The sequence below is a fragment of the Lepidothrix coronata genome, unplaced genomic scaffold (assembly GCF_001604755.1).
Source record: "Lepidothrix coronata isolate B3197 unplaced genomic scaffold, Lepidothrix_coronata-1.0 Scaffold272, whole genome shotgun sequence".
In the NCBI taxonomy this organism is placed as follows: Eukaryota; Metazoa; Chordata; class Aves; order Passeriformes; family Pipridae; genus Lepidothrix; species Lepidothrix coronata.
In genome coordinates this window covers 300,134-320,082 of record NW_016690452.1, presented here as the reverse complement: position 1 = coordinate 320,082, position 19,949 = coordinate 300,134, and the positions used below count along the sequence as shown (strand labels likewise).

General features: G+C 63.4%; 4 protein-coding genes and 1 long non-coding RNA gene across 8 annotated transcripts; 1 reads left to right on the top strand and 4 right to left on the bottom strand.

Annotated features, from left to right (window-relative positions):
- Positions 1 to 269: 269 nt before the first annotated feature.
- Positions 270 to 5,905, top strand: PRC1 (protein regulator of cytokinesis 1). 4 transcript variants are annotated; one of them, XM_017836214.1, is made up of 14 exons: positions 270 to 383; positions 726 to 858; positions 1,186 to 1,308; positions 1,636 to 1,869; positions 1,948 to 2,118; positions 2,331 to 2,480; positions 2,670 to 2,817; positions 2,901 to 3,037; positions 3,266 to 3,361; positions 3,477 to 3,623; positions 3,980 to 4,090; positions 4,263 to 4,373; positions 4,560 to 4,668; positions 5,792 to 5,905. In XM_017836214.1, exons 1-14 carry the CDS (start codon positions 373 to 375, stop codon positions 5,818 to 5,820), a joined length of 1,710 nt encoding a protein of 569 aa, XP_017691703.1. In that variant the 5' UTR covers positions 270 to 372; the 3' UTR covers positions 5,821 to 5,905. The 4 variants fall into 4 exon arrangements, with proteins under 4 accessions (XP_017691703.1, XP_017691700.1, XP_017691699.1 ...); XM_017836211.1 differs by having other exon boundaries at positions 3,980 to 4,081; positions 4,560 to 4,745; positions 5,792 to 5,904; XM_017836210.1 differs by having other exon boundaries at positions 4,560 to 4,745; positions 5,792 to 5,904.
- On the bottom strand, positions 2,806 to 3,956 carry LOC108507889. The gene is made up of 3 exons (XR_001878290.1): positions 3,848 to 3,956; positions 3,461 to 3,593; positions 2,806 to 2,840 (listed from the first exon to the last, which is right to left on the bottom strand). It is a non-coding gene; the product is annotated as an uncharacterized LOC108507889 (long non-coding RNA).
- Positions 5,495 to 11,183, bottom strand: RCCD1 (RCC1 domain containing 1). Its single transcript, XM_017836215.1, has 7 exons — positions 11,027 to 11,183; positions 10,275 to 10,623; positions 7,377 to 7,498; positions 7,120 to 7,211; positions 6,817 to 6,943; positions 6,621 to 6,650; positions 5,495 to 6,418 (listed from the first exon to the last, which is right to left on the bottom strand). The coding sequence occupies exons 1-7, from the start codon at positions 11,181 to 11,183 to the stop codon at positions 6,276 to 6,278; spliced, it is 1,020 nt and encodes a 339-aa protein (XP_017691704.1). The 3' UTR covers positions 5,495 to 6,275.
- A 180-nt stretch (positions 11,184 to 11,363) lies between these two features.
- UNC45A (unc-45 myosin chaperone A) lies at positions 11,364 to 17,604 on the bottom strand. The gene is made up of 20 exons (XM_017836232.1): positions 17,546 to 17,604; positions 17,211 to 17,369; positions 16,627 to 16,663; positions 16,353 to 16,528; positions 16,161 to 16,253; positions 15,774 to 15,941; positions 15,424 to 15,592; positions 15,011 to 15,181; positions 14,736 to 14,907; positions 14,265 to 14,565; positions 14,010 to 14,104; positions 13,784 to 13,925; positions 13,477 to 13,617; positions 13,223 to 13,350; positions 12,973 to 13,039; positions 12,722 to 12,835; positions 12,503 to 12,618; positions 12,297 to 12,414; positions 12,059 to 12,214; positions 11,364 to 11,851 (listed from the first exon to the last, which is right to left on the bottom strand). The coding sequence occupies exons 1-20, from the start codon at positions 17,555 to 17,557 to the stop codon at positions 11,591 to 11,593; spliced, it is 2,796 nt and encodes a 931-aa protein (XP_017691721.1). The 5' UTR covers positions 17,558 to 17,604; the 3' UTR covers positions 11,364 to 11,590.
- Positions 17,605 to 17,785: 181 nt separating this feature from the next.
- On the bottom strand, positions 17,786 to 19,141 carry LOC108507852 (uncharacterized protein KIAA1644-like). Its single transcript, XM_017836162.1, has 3 exons — positions 19,072 to 19,141; positions 18,194 to 18,407; positions 17,786 to 18,005 (listed from the first exon to the last, which is right to left on the bottom strand). Exons 1-3 carry the CDS (start codon positions 19,139 to 19,141, stop codon positions 17,786 to 17,788), a joined length of 504 nt encoding a protein of 167 aa, XP_017691651.1.
- Positions 19,142 to 19,949: the final 808 nt, after the last annotated feature.

Below are 19,949 nucleotides of genomic sequence, written 5' to 3'. Positions count from 1 at the left end.
CCGGGTGTGTGCGGGGACGGGCCCGGGCTCTGTGCGTGGGGGTCCCGTCCCGGTGGCCTCCCGGCGCATGCTCAGTGCGGCCCAGGCACCGCCCGGGTGTGGCGCGCGGGCTCCCGCGCGCGGGCTCGTGGCCGCTGCGGCATCGCGAGCGCGCGGCGGCGCCGTTGCACGCGGCCGGAGGGCGGCGGCCTCGCCCGTGATTCGATGGAAGCGCCGAAGGTTCTTCGCTGCCATTGGCTGACGGGCGGCTTGGGGCGGGGCAGGGCGCGGCCCGGGTGGCGGTTGTGGGCGGGGCTGCGGTGACACGACAGCCAATCAGCGCGGCCGGGAGGGGAGTTCGAATCGGCGGAGCGGCGGCGTCCGGCGGGAGCGATGAGGAAAAGGTGCGGGACGGGGGGATACCGGGAACGGGGGAACAGGGAACGAGGGGATACCTGGAACGGGGGGGTGGAACGAGGGACAAGGACCGGGGGGATACCGAGAACGGGGGGACAGGGAACGGGGGGATACCGGGAATAAGGGAGACAGGGAACGGGGGGATACCGGCAACGCGGGGACAGCAACGGGGATACCGGGAGCGGGGGGGATACCAAGAACGTGGGGGAGAGAGAGAACGGGGATACCGGGAACCGTGGCTGGGGGGGCGCGGCGCGATGGGAGCCGGTGGCTGCGGGAGCGCTCGGCCCGGAGCCCGCCCTTGGCCGTGACGCCCGCGGTGCCCCCAGCGAGGTCCTGGCGGCCGAGGCCGCGTCCTGCCTGAGCCGGGCCATGGCGGCCCTGCGGGACATCTGGGAGGAGATCGGCATTCCCGAGGAGCAGCGCCTGGAGCGCACCGACGTCGTCAAGCAGCACATCAAGGTGAGGAGCGGGGGCGTGTCCCCGGGTTGGGGGCTCACCGGACTCGCTGTCGAGCCCCCAGCCCGGGACCCGGGCAGCTTGGCATGAGCTCTCTCAGGGCCCCAGGACTGGACTGATGGGGGTCCCTGCCCGGGTGGGAGCATCCAGGGCTGTCACTGCACCTCTGCCCTGGCCCTGTTCCACTGGGGCCCCCACACTGCCCACTCTCACTCAGCCCCAGCAGGGTCTCCAGTGGTGGTCCTGATGCTCTCTCTGTCTGCTCTCCCTGCATGTTCCCTGCCTGCTCTCCATCCTCACACCCTGCCTTGAACCATGCCTGTGCCACAGAGTCTCCTGGACATGATGGTGGCAGAGGAGCAGAGCCTGAAGGAACGTCTCCTGAAGAGCATCGCCTTGTGCCGGAAGGAGCTGGACACCTTGTGCAGTGAGCTCCAGCTGGGCCCCTTTGAGGTGAGGTGTTGCTTTTCACTGCTGGGATCCTGCTGCTGCCCTGCCTAGGTGTATCAAGAGGCCAGAGCTCACAAAGCAAACGCCTGTTCAAAACTGGGTGCTTGGTAGAGCCAAGGGCTTTGTGGCTCCTTACAGGCCAGCTGTTGAGAAGCAGTTGTGAGGTGTCCTCCATCACCTCATTTTGTGTATTGCTGCTCTGTTTGCAACTTCCCGGGGAACATCTTGCCCAGACTCAGGGCTTGTGTCCCTGGACTTCATTTAAAATCCTAAAACATGAGCTAGGTGTGGGAGAGGTGTAGAGCAGAGCTGATTTCTGGCCTCTTGCAGACAGAGGAGGAAAGTACCATCCTGCAGATGGAGAAGAATCTGCGCATGCGTGTGGAGGAGCTGCAGAGGCAGAAGCAGGACCGGAAGCAGGAGCTGAAGGCCCTGCAGGAACAGGACCGGGACCTGTGTGATATCCTGTGCACAGCCCTGTTCAGCATTGACAGCAGTGCCGTGCCCAGCCTGGAGGACCTGGACTGCTACCGGCGCCACGTGGCCTCCCTCAACACCCTGAAGGTGAGCAGAGAGACTGAGGGGGTTGGTGAAGGACCCATGAGGGGCCCACTGGTTCCTGACACTGCCCCTCACCCCCAGGAGCAAAGGCGGGAAGAGTTTGTCAGCAACAAGCGTCAGATCATCCTGCTCATGGAGGAGCTGGACCACACCCCGGACACCAGTTTTGAGCGGGACGTGGTGTGTGAGAACGAGGAGGAGTTCTGCCTGTCCAAGGACAACATCGTGGCCCTCCAGAACCTGCTGCAGCAGGTACGCCGTGCACTGAGGCAGCATTTGGGGCTGCTGTGGGTCCTGACAGCAGCTGCCATCACAATGCAAGAGTGACGGCTGGCTTTTGGGCAAGGCTGTATGTCAGAACATCCTTTTGGGGGGTTTGAGGAGATCTTGGGTGCCGAGTGCATGGCTTTGCGGGTGTAGCAGAGCCAAGGGCTGCACTGACCCCCTGCTCCCCCTGCCTGCAGCTGGAAGCCCGGCGGGCTCTGAACGAGGCCGTGTGTGCAGAGCTGCGCTCCAGGATTGTTGCGCTCTGGGAAAGGCTGCAGATCCCACAGGAGGAGAGAGAGACCTCAGCCGTGCACGTGGATGGGTCCAGAGCCAAAACCAGGAGAGCTGTAAGGACCCTGCTACGCCCAAGGCAGGAGGGCTGGGGGTAGTAGCTCCTGGGGCTCTCATGCTCCTGGGGGAGGAGCTGGGGGTTGATGCTGGCAGCTGCCTCATCCTAGAAAGTGGCTTGTGCAGAAGATGAATCCTGTTCTGCCCCTCCTCTTTCTCCCTGACCTGTGCTCTGATCTTGGGAGCAGTTGCAGTTGGAAGTGGACCACCTGGAGGAGCTGAAGCTGCAGAACATGAAATCCGTGATCCAGGCAATCCGGGCAGAGCTGGCTGACTACTGGGACAAATGTTTCTACAGCCAGGAGCAGAGGGAAGGCTTCGGCCCCTTCTATGATGGTGGGTGTCAGCTGGCCAGGCAGCTGTGGGGAGGAGTCCAGGGGTCCCAGCTCCCCTCTGACCAGGCTATTGTGCCCTTCCAGAGGATTACACAGAGACCCTGCTCGAGCTGCATGATCACGAGGTGGGCAAGATAAAGAGCTACTATGAAACACACAAAGATCTGTTTGAGGCGGTTCAGAAATGGGAGGAGAACTGGAAGCTGTTCCTGGAGCTGGAGGTATTGTCTGGGCAGGAGCACGCTGGGTCGTGGGGCAGCACACACCTCTGCTCCCGGGGGCTGAGTGCTCTGGGAAGGAGCAGGGAGGCACTGGGGAGGCACAGTGGGCCAGTGCAGGGATGAGGTGCTGTCTTGAGCACTGGGGTGTTTATGCAAGGCTGGCTCCCTGGAGGGTGGGGGGAGCTGGGTGGTGTCTTTAAGTCTCTTCTGATCCCCCTTCTCTGCTAGAGAAAAACAACTGACCCCAGCCGCTTCACCAACCGCGGGGGGAACCTGCTAAAGGAGGAGAAGCAGCGAGCAAAGCTGCAGAAGACGCTGTCCAGGGTAGGTCTAGCCCTGGGGAAGGACCTGTGGTCCCACTGATCAGGGAGAAGGGATCCCTGAGCATGGGGACACCCACGTTTGGTCAGTCCCTACACTGACCTCATGTCCTGATCAGCTGCAGGAGGAGCTGGAGAGAAAGGTCGAAGCCTGGGAGCAGGAGTTCAAGGAGCCTTTCCTGGTTAAGGGGCAGCAGTTCATGGAATACGTGTCAGAGCAGTGGCAGCTGTACCGCCTAGAGAAGGAGAAGGAGAAGCAGGAGCGGGTGAGTGTGGAGCTGAGCATGCTGGCTCCTTCCTGGGAATGCCAGCCTGGGAGTGTCTGTGGTGGGCCCCAGTGCCCCCCAGCTGCTGCCCTGGGCTCTGCCTGCTCAATCCTAGCCTGGAAGCAGCAGGTAGTGGGACAGGTGCCCATTGCAGTTGTGTCTGTGTGTGCTGAGCCCCTTTCTTGGCCCCAGCTGTGCCAGAGGTGCCACTTGGCTCTGGATACCTGTAAATCTTTGGTGAAATTCCTGCTGCATGGCCTTGCCAAGCTGTTGGCAGGGCAGTGCCCACTGGCAGTGGAGCAGAGGTGCACCAACTCCACGGTGTTCAGGTGTGTAAGTGCACGTGTCTCCCGCAGCACCTGAAGAAGAGCCGGCAGATAGAAACGGAGATGCTGTATGGCAGCACCCCACGGACCCCCATCAAGCGGCGTGTCCTCAGCCCGCACACACCTGCCAAAGTAAGGAAGGTAAAATGTCCCTGTGGAGCAGTGCAGCTGGGCCGGGGCCCTGCCCGGAGCTGAGCTCTCCCTGAGCTGGAGCCTGGCCTTGGGCTGGCCTCGGCCCCACGGGAGGGGTTGGGGTGCTCTGGCTCTGCAGGGAGGTGTCCCTCGTGTCATGCGTGCTCTGCTTTCTCCTCAGTTCCACGGCACCTCCATCACCAGCACTACTCCCAACAGCACAGTTCGCTCAGCCTTTGGGGGAACCATCTCCCACTCGCCCACGTCTCGGCTGCCGCCCTCTGGGAAGAAGGTGAGGGACCTTGGGGGACTCCCTGCCCAGGGCTGGGATGGGCAAAACAGGGCGGCACAGCTCTGCCTGCTGTCACCCAGAGCCTGACACCACTCTGGCCTCACAGAGGGACAGGCACTGAAGCTGCCACAGCTCTCCTGCCTCTGCTCGATTCCTGCATCCCATAACTGTTGCCTCCTCCTGCAGTTTGGCCGTGCCCGGACCCCCAGCCGCACGGCAGCGAAGCCCCCCCGACCCAGGCTGAGGCAGTGGAACAAGGAGAACATGTCCCAGCTGGATGGAACCACCCTGAGCGGTGGGTGCACCCCCACAGCCCCTGCCCAGCGTAACCACAGCGTTAGTTCTGTTGCCAGCACCTATTCTGAGTTTGTGGTAATTCACCTCTTCTAACCCCACCCCCTCCCCAGGCGGCACAGGACAGACACTCCCCCTTCCCCGAGCACCCCCAGGGCTGTGTCCTCCCCATGTCCCCACGCAGGGTGGCTGCTCCTGCCCGTGCCTGTGGCTCCACATGGAGAACTTCAAACTGTGGTTTGGTGGTGGAGGTCTCACACTGCTCCTGCCTCACACGGCCCCTGAGCAGCCAGTGGGGACCGACACCAGCACAGGGGCCAGGCTGGGCTCAACGACACCCCTGTGTGGGGACAGAGCCCAAGGCCCAGCTCTGCTTGTTGAGCCCGTAAGGGGGACCCTGCTTCAGTCCCACCTTCTCCACTAGTCTCTGGGGGTGGTGGGGTGAGCAGAGCCTGGGGGTGCTGCCAGTGGATGGGGCTTTGCTCTCTAGGGCTGGGGGGCCCTGGGCAGGCTCTGTCCTTTTGTCAGGATGGGCTGAGCCTGAGCTTTACCTTTGTGTGACAGTGGACTGCCCCAGTCTCTTCCCTGTGGCAACTGACCTGGTGTTGGGGTACCCTGTGTGCCCTGGGACTGAGCTGAAGGGTTCCCTGCTCCAGGCTGTGCTCCCAGGCTGGCACCCAGCCTTGGGTAGGGCTGGGGCTGATTTGTGATGGAAGCAGAGTCCTGCCAGGAGTTCCCTTCCTCCAGCAGCTGAACACAACTGTTCCTGTCCCCTTCTCCTACTGATGCTGCAGATTTTAGGAGGTCTCTAAACATGGACAAAGAGGTTTAGAAAGGAGACATTGTTTATTCTGAGCAGGGTGCAAGGTGGGGATTCCCACAAATCAAGCACCCAACTATCAAAACTTTTTACTATTTATACATTTTAGCAAACAAAGGCATTAACGTTCATTGGTTACATAGTTCTGTTATTAGTATTCTATCTCCCCTTAGCAGGTTGGGCTGCCCTACCTGCCCATCCCGACCTCTCCCTGCGTCCCTACTGACCTTCAAAGCAGTGGCCCTGACCTTGCTGCCCCTCCCTCCCTCCCTTCATCCGCCTCTCCCCCTTCTTGTTCCCACAGCGCGAACTTTCAAAGGCTTCCAGCTCTGAAAGCACCTCCCGCATCCTCAACTCCACCACCACCAACGCCTCGTGCTGAGGCCCCTGCACCCGGCAGGAGCTGCTGCTCCAGCGGCACCGCAGCATCACCCACTCCAGGATAACCCACCTCCAGCTCCCTCCTTGAGAAATTTGCTTTTATTTAAAAAATTTTTCCAGATGTTGTGAATAAAGTCCCTGTACAGTCCACAACTCCGAGTCTGTTGGGGTGGTGCCTGTGGTGAGCAGGAGGAGGAGAAGAAATGGGGGGAAGGAAGGGATAGGGGGGGCAAACTCAGCACCCCAAAATCTCAGGTGCGGCTCTGGGAGTCTGAGCCAAGCAGGAGCCACGCCTAGGGCCTGCAGCCTCAATCCATGTCCTGACTGGTCTTGGGGCTGGTCGTGTAGAGCAAAGCTCGCCCTCATCCTCCTCCTGGCAGCAGCCACGGCTGGGGGGCTCCAGGGCCTCACGGCTCCAACACACGGACGTAGGTGGTCCAGGGCCCGCACACCACCTCCTCTGCCCGCAGCCCCTCAGCCACCAGGTGCTCGACCCGACGTGCCTGGTCAGAGCTGGCGATGTCCCCATGTCCCAGCTGTCCGTATTTACCTGCAGACACAGTCATGACACAATGTGGCCCTGGGGCCTCACAGGGTGATGGCTCCTGGATGTTTGTGGGGGAGAGGGAACGTGAGAGCCCCCTGGCACAAACGGGCCCCTCACAGTGATAAAAGAGCCAACGGTGAAGGAGCAGGAACCAGAAGCTGCTCCTGTGGGGGATGTAAGGTCCCAAAGCTGAGGTGTCACTTACCCCAGCCCCAGGTGTAGAGCTCTCCACCTCCTGTAAGCAGGACAGCACCATCAGCCAGTGCCTGGTGAGCCCCTGCCCCCCTCAGCACCCCCCTCACCCCCAGGGGTGCTGCCCACCAGGTCCCAGTGAGCCCCAACCCCCACAGCCCACCCCCCCACCCTGAGGGGTGCTGCCCCCAGCCCCACCAGGCACTCACGTGTGACAACAGCTGTGTGTCGGGACCCACAGCTGACCCCACTGACCTCCAGGTCCTGTGGCAGATCCAGCAGCGCTGGGAATGCCTGGATGGAGATGAATGGGGTGTCTTTGGCAGCCGACTGCTCCTGGCGGGGCACCAGCTTGGCATTTCCTGTTGAAGAGCTGACTCTCAGGTCCCAGGAGCGACTGGGCACCACCAGCATTTCCTGCAGGCTTGAACTGCACCGGCCCTGCATTCAGCCGTGCAGAGACCCTGCACCCCCTGCCCGTAGCCCAGCCAGCAGCACCCACCTGTGCACACATCATCCTGAGCCCGCTCCTCTACCAGTGCTTTGGAGGGCAGAGCCAGCTGCCCTGACTCGTTCCAGCCCCACATGTACAGGTCTCCTGCCTCTGCAGGGTGGAGGGGAAATGCATCAGGGCAGAGTTCAGCCCTTAGCAGCAGCGCTGGGTGCTGTGGGGGCACCAACACCCCATTCCCACCCCTGGGCCAGGTCCCACCAGGGCCGTATGCTGCCACCAGCGCCCTGACCTCCCACGCCAGGCCCAGCCCCTCACCACTAACGCTGGCCGAATGCCACCCTCCGGCTGCCACTGCCCACATGGGCACCCCGGCCAGCGCCTCCACCAGCCGTGGCTGCGGCTCCGACTCCAGCGTCCCGTGGCCGAGCTGCCCATGCCTGCAGGGACACACAGAGAGACAGACAGACAGACACCCCCATATGCCACTGCCTCCAGCCCTCGTGCCTCCTGCCCACACTCCCCACCAAGCCCTTCCTGCTGCCAGTGACACAGACCCAGCCTCCCATGACCACCCAATGCCAGGGGGGTGCAGCGGAGGCACAGGGCTCAGGTTGGGCAGGGAAGGAGGGTGCCCCCATGCCCTGCAGCTTGGCGAGCTGCAGCAGGCATGGCACAACACGTGAGACAAGAGTCTGTGTCATCGCACAGTTGGTGTGCGCTGTGCAGCGATGACACAACTTCAGATTGATCAATATTTTTATGAGTCAGTGCAGTGAGCAGGGGATCGACTGCAGAGCTCGTTGGGCCATGCTGAGCCAGCAACCAGCAGCGCCAATCAGTTTGGCCCCGAGCCTCGAAGCACAGGAGGGATCCCACCAGGGACAAGTCTGGGCTCATCCCGGGGAGGCACCAGCTGACAGCACAAATGTTTCCCATGGTGGGCACAAATGAGGGCAGGATCTAGAGACACACCCTAAGGTGTGTGAATCCTCCCTACGTGGGCAAACTGTGTCTCCCTGTGTGCTGCCAACCGTGGGATGGGGGGCACAGGCAGCGCCAGCCATGGGATGACACAGTTCCCAGCACCATCCAGGCTGGCAGAGCTTGAGATGCTGAAGGAATAGGGAAAAGCCGAGCGTCGGTGGTAGGGCGATGCCAGCACCAGATCCCAGTTACAGCCAGGGGTCACTGGGGAGCAGTGGGACAGACCACTAGGGGGTTTAGTTGTCAGCTGGGGCAGAAGCAGGAGGAAGCTGGTGGGGGCTGTAGGAGTGAGAGGAGCAGCTTGGCCTGTGTGGTCTGGGGAGCACCAATATGACAGCCCAGACAGCCAACAGCTGTGCTAATGCACAGCACTGGGAAGCATTTTCACCTTCCACAGGAGGAATCAGCAGAGGACCAAGGCAAAGAGACACTGAGAGCTCAGAGACAGGGAAGGGTGTGCTGCAACGGGAAAGGGGCTCCAGCCTGAGAGGGCAATGGTGACCACAGCCAGCAGTAAGAGAGGGGCTACAAAGGGGTGAGCTGGGCCAGCACCTGTCTGTTACACAGCAGAGCTGTCACACTGCAGGACACAGCTGGCAAGGGATGGGTGAGAGCATTCTCAGCTGTGTTGAATAACCAAATTCCAAAAAGGTTAATCCTAAAGTACACATTCCCACATACAGAAACCTTTCCTCTGAAGGTAAGAAGGATAAAATAACGTAGTGTCTGCAAAGCAAGAACTGCTGATGTAAACTGAGTTTTGTGTTTGCCGTGAGCTGTGTTTGCTACCAGCTGGCCTAGAGCCAGCAACTGAAGAGAAGGGACTGGGGAGTGAAAAGCTCCTGAGCAATGAGGAATGGGGAGGGCACTGGGCCAAGGTACGCAGCTTCTGACACTGACTGATGGTCAGTACTGCGTTTGGCTTCCATAAGTGGCAAAGAAAGAGGAACACAGCATCCCTTCAACTCTATAGACAGGAACAGCCAGTTCCTGCGGCCAAGCCTCATCATGCACCAGCAGAACTCAGGGATCCAGGGCATGAGGACCTGGGGTCAGACCCTCTGGTGCCTCCTCGGAAAACCTGACTGGGGCAGCACATGCACAAGCAACCCCCAAACGAACAAACACCTCTGTGGGAATAAACTGAGCGATGCTGCTGGCTGTTAAATGTACCCAAGTTCAGTGGCTGGCAGGTGACATGGGGCTGGAGGCTTTTCCCAAGGGGTTCACTGCTCTCCCACAGGCTATAGCAGAGGGATCTGGCACTGAACTGTCAGACTGATGGAACAAACCTCCAGCTCGGAAACATAGAGCTGGTGTTGGTGTGGCAAGTTAACAGAGGAGCAGGAACAGAGCAGGGACCTCAGTGGTCACACAGAGACACCCAGGTGTCCTTGGAGGCCGCCTAAAGGGAGTCACAAGCCAGAGCAGAGGCCCCACAGGAGCCATGGCCCTGGCACCTGCAGAGGAGACACAAGTGCTCATGGGGTCAGCAAGAGGGGACACAGAGGAAATGGGAGCATGGCCAGGCCAGCAGTCCCTGGGAGAAGCTGCAAGCTGGGTTGCCTGTGTCGGAGGGATGTGCTGGTACCCAGCGGGACCTGGCTCAGGTGAGGAACAGATCCCATCAGCATGGCGGTGAGCATGGGGCACCTGGGGCTGGTGCCCCAATACTATTGTCCCAACCACACTCCCATATTCTTCTGGAGCCCCCACACCCCCATGGAAAAATCAGGAGGGATATCCCAGCCCCAGGCAGTATGCAAGGGCGGAGGGAAGGACCATAACACAGTAGCACCTGTATGTGATCCAGATGGCTCAAAAGTTATTAACTGAAGCTCAGTAATTCTATGCAACACAGGGAATAACAGAGGGATCAGGATGCAATGACCAGGGTGGTTATTAGTGAATTCGCTGCTGATCATTTAATCACTTAATTAGATTATGTTACTGTGTTGACTCACCAATTAACTCTACAGAGATGTGAACTGGTGTGTCTAAAGCCTGAAGGCTAAGGAGGGGCTCAGTCCCTGAGGTGACCCTTGTCCGGACATCCTCTCACCTGCACCCCACAAAGCCCCTCCTGTATCCTCCAAACTCATTCTGCATCCCCTCAGCACAGTGTTTATCCTGTTGTTCCTGAATCCCCACCCGTGACCCACCAGCTTCCCTCCCCAGACCGCTGCTGCCCCTCTCACGCACCCCTGTGCCCCCACAGCCCCCGCTCACCTGCCGCCGCCCCAGGTAAAGACCTCGCCAGCGGCTCCCAGCGCCAGGGCGTGCTCCGTGCCCAGGGCGAGCCGCCGGGCGCGCAGCCCGGCCGGCAGCGCGGTGAAGAAGGGCGGCCGCGGCGTGGCGAAGCCGCCGGGCAGCAGCGGCAGCGGCTGGCGGGGCTCCGGCGGCAGCGCCCGGCTCCAGGCGGGCTCGTCCTGCAGCGCGCCCGTCACCGCCGCCTCCCGCCGCCAGGCGCGGGCCTCGGCCGGGCCCCGCAGCACCAGGTGCGTCTCGGACGGCAGCGCCTCGGCCCAGCCCGGCAGCCGCCGCCGCAGCCCCGCGCTCCGCACCTCCAGCCCCGCGCCTACCGCGGTGGCACTTCAGGGACCGGCGCTGGGGACAGTGCGCGGGGCGGGACGGGGACAGCCCGGGGGTCTGGGAGGCCGGGACGGGAACGTCACGGGGGAACCAGCGGGGAGCATCCCGGGGGCGGGACGGGGACAACCCGGACCGGCAACGCATGGGAACACAGACACACCCGGGGGGACCGGCACCGAGGGGAAACGGGGACATCCCGGGGGAACCGGCGCGGTGGGAGGGCGGAGGGGTCTCATCCCGAGTCAGGGGGCGGGGCGGACAGGACGGAGCGAGGGGACCGGCGCGGCGGCGCGGGGCGGAAGGGGGACGGGAACCGTGCACTAGCCGGCAAAAGGCCACACCGGGACGGCGGGAGGGACCGGGACACCGGGCGGGCCGGGGGCGCTCACCGGTCTCCACGACCACGTAGCTCCACGCGGGCCACACGCGGAGGATCCCCTCGGGACCCGCCTCCAGCCGCCGCGGCGCCAGGCCCGGGCCCGGCTCCCCGGCCGCCTCCTCGGGGCTGAACCCGAACACGAGCCAGGCGCGGGCGGGCGCCGCCATGGCGGGGCGGCAGCGGGAGGAAGGGGCGGGACCGGAGGTGACGGCGGAGGTACTGACGGACAGATGGACAGAAGCTGGGCCGTGGTTCAGGAGCAGCTTTAGTGTCATCGGGCGGGCCCAGCCCCACCGCGCCGGTCCCGGCCCCGGCAGGGGCCCCGGGCCGGCCCTCCCGGCTAAGGCAGACGGTGGCAAAGGCAGCGGCGAGTCCCCTCCTCCTCCTCGCCCCGGGACGCCGGGATGGCGCCGCCGGGCACAGCGTGGCCCCAGCTCCGGGCAGTGCTGAGCCAGCCCCGCGGGCGGCCGGACCTTGCCGGGGCCACCCTGAGAGCAGCGTGTGCCGGAGCCCCGGCAGCGTGTGAGCACAGCCCCGGCAGCGTGTGCAGCGTGTGCGTGAGCCCCACGGGCCCTCAGGCCTGGCCAGGGTTGGGCTTGATCAGGCCATAGGCCACAGCCTGGGCCAGGCTCTCCTGGGCCGCCTGGGCCACTCGCGGCTTGTCCTTGTCCTTGGCCAGCACCGAGAGGATCTCCAGCATCTCGCTGGCGATGAGCTGTTCAGCCACTTCCCGTGCTGCTGCCATCATGTTCATCACCACTACGGCACCGCGGTGCTGCAGCTCGGCGCTAGGGCTCAGCAGCAGGGCCTGCAGGATCTCCAGCCAGTGCACCGTCTGCAGGGGAGTGGGGCCAACATGAGCATGGCCCCTCGAGAGAAGGGAGCCAGCTCCTCCTCCCTGACAGTCCCAGATTAGTCAGGCTGAGGGGTCAGGACAGGTTGCCCCCTTTTCTGGGGCCAGCACTGGGACAGAGCTCCAGGCCACCATGGGGAGGGAATAAGGGACACAGGGTGCTTACCCACCCCACTGCTGGGCACTCACCACCTGGGGGATGCGCTTGCAGATGGGAGGGTGCAGGGCAGTGAGCATTGCCAGGGTCCCCGAGGCTGCCCGACGCAGCTTCTCATCTTCCTCCCCACTGTACAGGACCATCAGCTTTAGCCGGTCGCTGCCCTCTGCCAGGAACAGCTCCTGCACCTGCACAGGAGGAGGATGAGGAGGGGATGGGTGGGGGTGTGGGGGTCCAGCAGCCCAGCGCAGACCCCAGCCCAGCCCTCACCTCCTTGCTCATGGCCATGTTGCACATACACTCAGTCGCAGCCAGCCGGATCAGCTCGTGCTCCTCAAACATGTAGCCCTCGATCATGGGCACGGCCCGCTCCTTCAGGATCTTCTGCCTGCAGGGTGGGGAGTGTGAGTGCTCCCTGCCCAGGGAAGCCCACTAGGCCTGAGGGAAAAGCCAGCTCCCCTCTCCTCCCTTCTTACCGCAGCCTCTCGCTGATGCCGGCCAGGTTGGTCAAGGCCATCAGCCCCTCAAAGTTCTCCAGGCCCGTGCGCTGCAGGTGCAGGAGGCTGACCAGGGGTCGCACCACCTCATAGATCTGTAGAGACAGCACACATGGGACTGAGTCAGTGCCCACTGCTGTTCTTACATGAGCCCCTGGTTGGCAGACCTGACCCCCATTCCCCAGCCACAGCACTCACCCGCTCCCCAGGGAATGCCATCTCTGGGTTAGAAGTGATGGTGATCTTTGCCAGGGCCTGTGCTGCCTTGGTCTGCCCCACCTCAGTGCCCTCCAGGGACAGTGGGATCAGAGCCTGTGAGCAGAAACAGCAGCTCATCCTGCAGCCAGCCCACAGCAGCCTCATGTACGAGGCAGCAAGTCTGGCCCCTGCAAAGCAGAGCCACCCAGATCGGTGCAGGGTAACAGCACAGTGGGGTCCCATCCCCTCACCTTGCCTCCTCCCTGCGCAACCACGCCACCTCGGTCCTCTGCCTCCTCCACTAGTGCCAGGAACACTCTAGGGACAAAGTGGGAGCAGCTGGAGCACCCAGACAGCTGCAGGGGGCCCAGGCTGCACCGGATTCCTGGACATTCCCATTACTGTCCAGGAGCCGTCATTCACCATGGACACATAAGTTGGCCAGCAGGATGCCAGCAGCCTGGAAACCCAGCTCCCTCCTGTCCCTTGGCACACCCATACCTGGAGATCAGCTCCCGACAGGAGTTGGTGAGCGCCGGGTTCTCACTTTTTACCATGCAGGCCAGAGCCGACACCACGCCGGCCATCAGCAGCTTCCGCACCCGCCGCTTCACGAACTCTGGCTTGTCCTGTCCCACAGGTGGGGTCACAGTTGGCTCAGGGGCACCAGCTGGCTGACCTCACCCCTGTGGGCCCCAAGGACACCCTGTCCCACCCCTCCACTCTCCTCCTGAGCACAGCCATACCCCACTCACCTTGGGGTGCTGCTCTGGAATGTGCTGCTTGGCGTACTTGGCCAGCTCCAGCATCTGCGGGTCCGGCTCCTCATGGTCGTAGCTGTTAGTGCAATTCACCAGCGTGGAGGCGACAGCATAGAGCACACTCCTGTCCTCCGACTGCAGTGATAACGGTCACACATCACACTCGTGGCAGGGAGGAGCAGCCAGGGCTGGAACCCACCCAACATCTTCCACATACCCCACCCCACAGCGTGAGCCCCACACCCCTTCTGGCATGTTTCCCTGGTGTCAGGGTGCCCACCCTGCAGTGCTTGGCACATACCTTGGCCAGGTGGAACATGGCCTGCATTGCTGCCTTGTCCTCCACAAACTCCTCCTTGACATCTGCATCAAAGGTGAGGTAGGCCAGGCCTTCCACAGCCCAGCGCCGTGTGCCTGCGTCGATGGCCTCATTGCAGAGCCACCTGGGAGAACAGTCCTTGAGCCCAGCTGCAGGAGCCCATCTGTGAGGCACCCTGCCCACTCCCTCCGCACCCGGCCCCACTCACTTGCGGCACTGCTTGGCCAGCTTCATGGTGGAGCCCTCGGCAAACTGCTTCATGCTGAAGTCAGTGCCGCCAGCAGATCCCAGCTTGCAGAGCCCCTGCAGCCAGGACCAGAATGTGGGAGCAGGAATGGGCACGAGCACCCCAGTGTGCCTCCCAGACCCCCAGCAGGGAAGGGCAGTGCTGTGAGTGGTGGTCCTGCACCCACAGCCCGCCCCGGGGCTCATCCCCGCCGCTCCTCCATCCCGCCGCACTCACCACCAGCGCACGGATGCGGATGCTGTCCCTCTCGCTGTGCTTGTAGATCTCCTTGAGCAGGCTGACGCCGTTGGCTGTGATGAAGGAGGCACGCTTGGCCTTGTCGGCCGCATGGATCAGCGCCTCCACCGCTACCAGCTGGTGGGCCTCACAGACAGAGGCACACAGGGACAGCACGCTGTCCATGATGCCCTCCAGCTCCAGCACCCTGTTGCCTGCGTCCAAGGGGCCCTGCAGCAGGCATGACACCGTCTGGATGGCCCGCAGCTTCCCCAGCAGTTCGTGCCCCTCGAACCAGCCCCTGTGCACAAAGACCACCAAAAAAGGTCAAGCTGATCCCACCTGCTGCCTCCTGCTCCACCTGCTGAATACCCCCACAGTGGGTCTGCAATAGACTTTAGCACTGAGAGTAACAGGTGCTACCAGGTTGCAGGTGACCGAACCCCCGAGCCCCTGGGACCCCCGGCTCACCTCACATAATCCTCGCACAGGTGGTGGAAGTTTTCCCTCTCGGCATCGCACTTCAGGTCCTCGTACAGTTTGCTCAGCAGGACAGAGGCACTCATCCGGCTGTTCTCCGTCACAGGCAGGCTGCCCGGGCTGCCGCACACCGTGCTGCCCACCTCCAGGATCTTCTTCAGGCCTGGCAGGGGTCAGACACCCTGGTGAGGGGCACATTGGCATGTGCAGAACCATGGCAGAGGGGCACAATGCCCCAGTGGGATGCTACTGGCCATTCTGCTCACCCTGGTCAATCACCCAGAGACTCATGCTGTTGTTGGTCTCCTTTGGTGACTTCCTGGGCACCACCTTGATAAGCAGGTTGAGGGCGTTGTCACGGCCGTGTGCTGAGGCCCCTTCCAGTGCCAGCAGCTCCAGGAGGTGCTTGATCAGTAGTTTCAGGTCCCTAGAGGAATCTTCCAGAAGAGATAGTGCCCAGCAGTCAGTGCCTTGGGCACAGCCTCACCCCCACTGTTGTACAGCTGGCAGAGACGCTGCCATGACCAGGGACTTCTGCCTCCTGTTAACCCTGGACCAAAGCCTGGCTTTGCCACAGGGAGCAGTGACAGGGTGGACAGCAGGAGAAGAGCCCACAGCAGCTCTGCACTTCCCTGGGACTGTCCCCTCCCACCAGCCAGCAAAGGCTGCCCACACTCACCCAGCACCACTGCGTCCTCCTTCCCACGGAAGTCCTTCTGCAGCCCCTCCTTCAGGGAATCGAACATCACATGCAGCAGGTTGCAGGCAGCCAGGGACACCTGCTCATGCTCCACACCCAGCACTGCTGAGAGACGGGGGGCCCCCAGCTCCGCCAGGATGGCCGAGGTCTGCAGGTACAAGCACACCTGTCTGCTGAAGGCCCTGGGGAAGCTTTGGCACTTACCAGCCCCTTATCAGGATTCTTCCCTCTTACAAACTCAGGCCTGGCACATGACAGCTCAGAGCTCCCCTGTCTGACACTTTGTAGCCTCCCCAGCGTGGTTCTCCCCTGGGTGCAGCGGTACCTACCCGGGAGCGGTGGCCGGAGCACAACCCCACCAGCGTGCGCAGGGCTGCCAGCATCAGGTCAGCCTTGGCCGTGTCCAGCAGCTGTGTCAGCAATCGCACACCATCACTCTGGAAGATCTTCTCTGCTCCAGCCTCCTCTCGTGCCAGCACGATCAGGTTCTGCACAGCCTGGGAAAGGAGACTCCTGTCTAGATCACCAGTCCACCGAACACAGGAACCCCCGGAAGCCACAGGCACCCGCCCTCCACCGTCTCGGGGAGCACATTCCACAGGGGGGAGCCTGGTCTGCCCAGGCAGCACTGCTAATCCACTGTGGACCTGAGAGCACTGATCCTCCTCTTCTCACCTCCCAGCCACAGCGCTACCCCCTGCTCCCTGAGCTCAGACCTTCTGCTTCTTGTCCGCGTCCTCTTCTTTAGGATCCAGCAAGATCTGGAACATCTGCTGTACCTTTGAGTCCGTGCAGGACATGGTCTTCATCTGAGAGAGAGCAGAGAGAGCAACTCAGCCCTCCTTGCCTCCCCCAGCTGTCCACAGCCACAGGGGGTCCGGCAGTCCCCCACTTCCCCCACCACTGACCTTCTCGTGCATGCTGCTGCCCAGCGCACGCAGGGCCTCCTGGAAGGCCTTGTTCCTGGGCTCCAGGCTCACGCACCGCTGCAGGTCACCGACGGCCTGGTCCAGGCGGCCCAGCTGCTGCAGCGCCTGGCTACGGCGGAACAGCGCCTTCACGTCCCGGCCGTCGGCCTCAATGGCTGTGCACAAGAGAGTCTATCGCAGAGCCCCCACCCTGCCCTGGTCTGCCCTGGTGGGCAGCACAGAGGCCAGCCCCCCTCAGCCCCACTGACAGTACCTTTAGTTGCATCAGCCTCCGCCTTGGCGTAATCCTCCTACAGAGATTTGGGAGAGGCAAAACCTGAGGGCTGCCCAGGCAGGCCCCACATAGACCAACACCTCCCATTTTGGGGAGCAGGGACAGGCTGGGAACACCGTCACTGCAGACTGTGAGCCAGCCCAGCGGGACACCCTGTCCTTCCCAGAACGCAACCCTCAAGGGATCCCTGTGGAGCCCTAGGGCCCCCGATGCTTTTCAGGCCCCTGAAACTCCTTGTGTTCCCCCCTTGCCTCAGAGACAGTTCCCCAGCAGGAGATCAGAGATGCTGTGACTGCCTGGGGACAGCCCCAGGGCACATGCACAGCCCAGGCACAGACGGGAGCATCCTGGCCCCCAAGCCCACCTGAGGTGAGGCAGCAGGGGACAGCGGGCAGGGACAGTGGAAAAGGTGAGCAGAGACAACATCTGATAGTGCCCTGTCTAGGACCAAGAGCATTCTACTTGGGGACCGACACTGCCTCCGGCGCAGGGAGCACCTGGCCAAGGCAGACAGCCCCAGCCGGCCGGGCAGGTTCTGCGGGGCCGCCCCGCCCCGCGCTCACCAGTTTCAGGTAGCAGGCGGCCCGGTTGCGGTGCAGCACAGCGCGCTCCGGCGCGGCGTCGCTCAGGCTCAGCGCCTCCGTGTAGGCAGCGAGGGCCGCGCCGTGGTCCCCCGCCTGGAACAGCGCGTTGCCCCGCGCCCGCAGTTGCTCCGCCGTCACCTGCCGACGGGAACCGGTTGGGACGCGGCCCCGGGCCCCGCATCGGCGGCTGCCCGGAGACGGGCCCGGGATCCCGGGACAGGGAGCCCCCGGGACAGGGAGCCGCCCGCCCCAGCACGCCGGTCTCAGCCCCGAGCCCCCCCGGTCCCGTCCCGGTCCCGCCCGTCCCCGCTCACCGGCTCCTCCATCGCGCTCGTGACGTCACCGCCGATCGCCCGGGGAACCCGGACGCCACCGCCCGTGTCACGTGACGGGGCGGGGCCGAGCCTGCAGCGCCGCCCCGCGGCCCGGCGGTCCCGGCACCAAGCGCCTGCGGCCTCGTGGCTGTCCCCGCGCGTCCCCCCGACACCCCCCGTGCGGCACCCCGGGGGCGAGTGCCACCACCCCTACACCCCTGCCCCACCCGCGGGACCCCCTCAACAGCCCCGGCTGGGGCGTGGCAGGCTGGGGGCACCGTGGGAAGGCTGGGGACGGGGCAGGTGCCCTCCCCGGGGTCTGCAGGGTGGGCAGCGGGTGCAGGGCAGGAGGCGGCCGAGGTGGAAGCGTCGGGTCCAGTAGAAGTGGCAGAGGTCGATGGCCATGAGCAGGAGGACAAGGAGCCCGTAGAGCCCAACGAAGGGCAAGGCCAGTGGGTTCCTGCGGGGGGGGTGCACTTCAGGAGGGGGCAGCCATGGCCTCCCCCAGCACAGCGGCACTAGGGAGGGCCACCCAGGGCCCAGTGTGGGCTCCAAGGGACATCACAGGCCCAATGCCAACAGCCACAGGAAGTCCCTGGGGCTGTGCTGGGATCCCCGAGCAGCACACCCAGCCACAGTCCTGCTCACCGGAGTAGCTCAGGGCTGGCCAGGCTGGAGAGGTTCACCCCGGTGAGGGCCTCCAGGGCCAGCTGGGAGCAGCAGGACTTGAGGGCGCGCGGGCTGGGCTGGCAGCAGTAGCGGTGGCCGGGAGGGTCAGTCAGCCGTGGGCAGTAGAAGCCGGGGTGGGAGTGGCCGTCACGGCCAACGTAGCCCTCGCAGAGGTGCAGGTTCTGCACTGAGACTGCAGCGGGTAGCAGGGGCTTGGAGAGGGCCAGGAGGGAGTCCCCACTGCATGAGCCACAGAGCCACACGGTGCTGGCAGGACAGGCTGCCAGCTCCAGCAAGGTGGCCCTTGCAGGGATGCCACAGAGCAGAGCCTTCCCAGTCCCAGCAGGGATGAACTGGAGCTCACTAGCCCCAGGGGACCTGGCTAAAATGACACAGGGACCCTTGGCTCAGCTCTCAGCGTGGGCTCCAGCCCCCCGGCAGTGCCTGCTGCAGCCACGGCCCTGTGTGTGCCGTGACCACCAGTGCTTGCCATGGCCTCAACAAGGGCAAACATGGGGGAGGAGGGTGATGGTGGCAGAGGGGAGGGGAAAGCCCTCGGGGACATCAGGTCAGCCCCCATCTCTCCATGCTGAATCTTTCCCTGTTCCCCATGACCCCACAGGGACAGCACTTACACCCCACAGATGTGCTGCAGTGGGACCAACCCCAGCACCACCACACCTCAGCCACCATCCCCAGCATGAACCACCACCTCCCACTGTGGACCACTGCCTCCTAGCACAGATGCCCCCAGCCTCTGTTCTGGGCTGTCAGGGAGCAACCCCCAAGGGACAAAGCTTCGTCAGGGATGGGGAGGACAGGTTCAGGGAACAGAAGGGGCAGGAGTGGGGCTGTACCTGTCCCAAGGATGCTGGGGAACAGAGCCGTGGTGAGGAGCAGCTGGAGCAGGAGCCCACCCAGCATCATCCTGGCCGACACTGAGCAGAGGCAGCTCCAGTGGAGGCAGAAACCACAGCCACTCCTGCTCCCGCCTCCATCGCAGCCCATCAAGAGCCGCTCAGAGCCATTAGAGCCTCCTGCACTCACTCAGGCTCAGTCCGCAGGGATCAGGGCGGAGGCGGGAGCATCAGTAATGAGCTTCTGGGGCCAGGAGCTCCTTCCCCACCCAGCCACGGATCAGCAGCCACAGGGTCCAGGGCCCTGGTTGGGCACTGGGACCCGTCCCAGGATCCAGGAGTTATGGCGAAGGCCGTGGGCCAGGCCAGGGCATGGGGTGAGTGCCTGGCACCAGGTGGGGGCAGGTCGCCTGTGCTGCAGTCCCTCAGCACCCACTCCCTCATCACCCACCCCTGGGCAGGGCCCTGCGCCAGCCCTCTGGCCCCCTGCCAGCCATGACATTAGCCAGGCTCCAGCAGAGGGTCTCCATGCCAGGCATCCTCCAGGTGCTGCAAAGGGCCGAGCTGCTGGGGCTGGTCCATGCTGGCTCCATGAACTCAGCCCCTTCCAGGGCTGTGGGATGCAGGACCATGACCGAGCCTGTAGCATGCAGAGGTGCCGAAGGCTGTGCAGGAATCATGGAAGCACAGAATCATTTAGGTTGGAAAAGACCTCTAAGTTCATCGAGTCCAATGAAGCCAGAGCTGAGGGAGCTCCCCCGGCCTCCCCCTGCAGCCCTCCCCGCTGGCAGTAATTAGCCCCAGGGGCCAGGGAGCTCGCAGCCCCTGCGGTTCCCACAGCAACCAGGAGGATGCTCTGGTGAGGTGGCATCAGCACC

Coding starts and splice junctions, on each gene's coding strand:
- PRC1 (XM_017836210.1), top strand. Junction 2,119..2,330: donor TCCAGAACCTGCTGCAGCAG/GTACGCCGTGCA, acceptor CCCTGCCTGCAG/CTGGAAGCCCGGCGGGCTCT. Junction 3,624..3,979: donor AGAAGGAGAAGCAGGAGCGG/GTGAGTGTGGAG, acceptor TGTCTCCCGCAG/CACCTGAAGAAGAGCCGGCA.
- RCCD1 (XM_017836215.1), bottom strand. CDS start 11,183: ATGGCGGCGCCCGCCCGCGCCTGGCTCGTGTTCGGGTTCAGCCCCGAG. Junction 6,651..6,816: donor ACACACAGCTGTTGTCACAC/GTGAGTGCCTGG, acceptor TCCTGCTTACAG/GAGGTGGAGAGCTCTACACC. Junction 6,419..6,620: donor GCTCTACACCTGGGGCTGGG/GTAAGTGACACC, acceptor CTGTGTCTGCAG/GTAAATACGGACAGCTGGGA.
- UNC45A (XM_017836232.1), bottom strand. Junction 13,926..14,009: donor CTGGCCAAGCAGTGCCGCAA/GTGAGTGGGGCC, acceptor CTGTTCTCCCAG/GTGGCTCTGCAATGAGGCCA. Junction 13,040..13,222: donor TGTCGGGAGCTGATCTCCAG/GTATGGGTGTGC, acceptor CTTTGTCCCTAG/AGTGTTCCTGGCACTAGTGG.
- LOC108507852 (XM_017836162.1), bottom strand. CDS start 19,141: ATGATGCTGGGTGGGCTCCTGCTCCAGCTGCTCCTCACCACGGCTCTG. Junction 18,408..19,071: donor CCCCAGCATCCTTGGGACAG/GTACAGCCCCAC, acceptor TACCCGCTGCAG/TCTCAGTGCAGAACCTGCAC. Junction 18,006..18,193: donor GCCAGCCCTGAGCTACTCCG/GTGAGCAGGACT, acceptor CCCCCCCCGCAG/GAACCCACTGGCCTTGCCCT.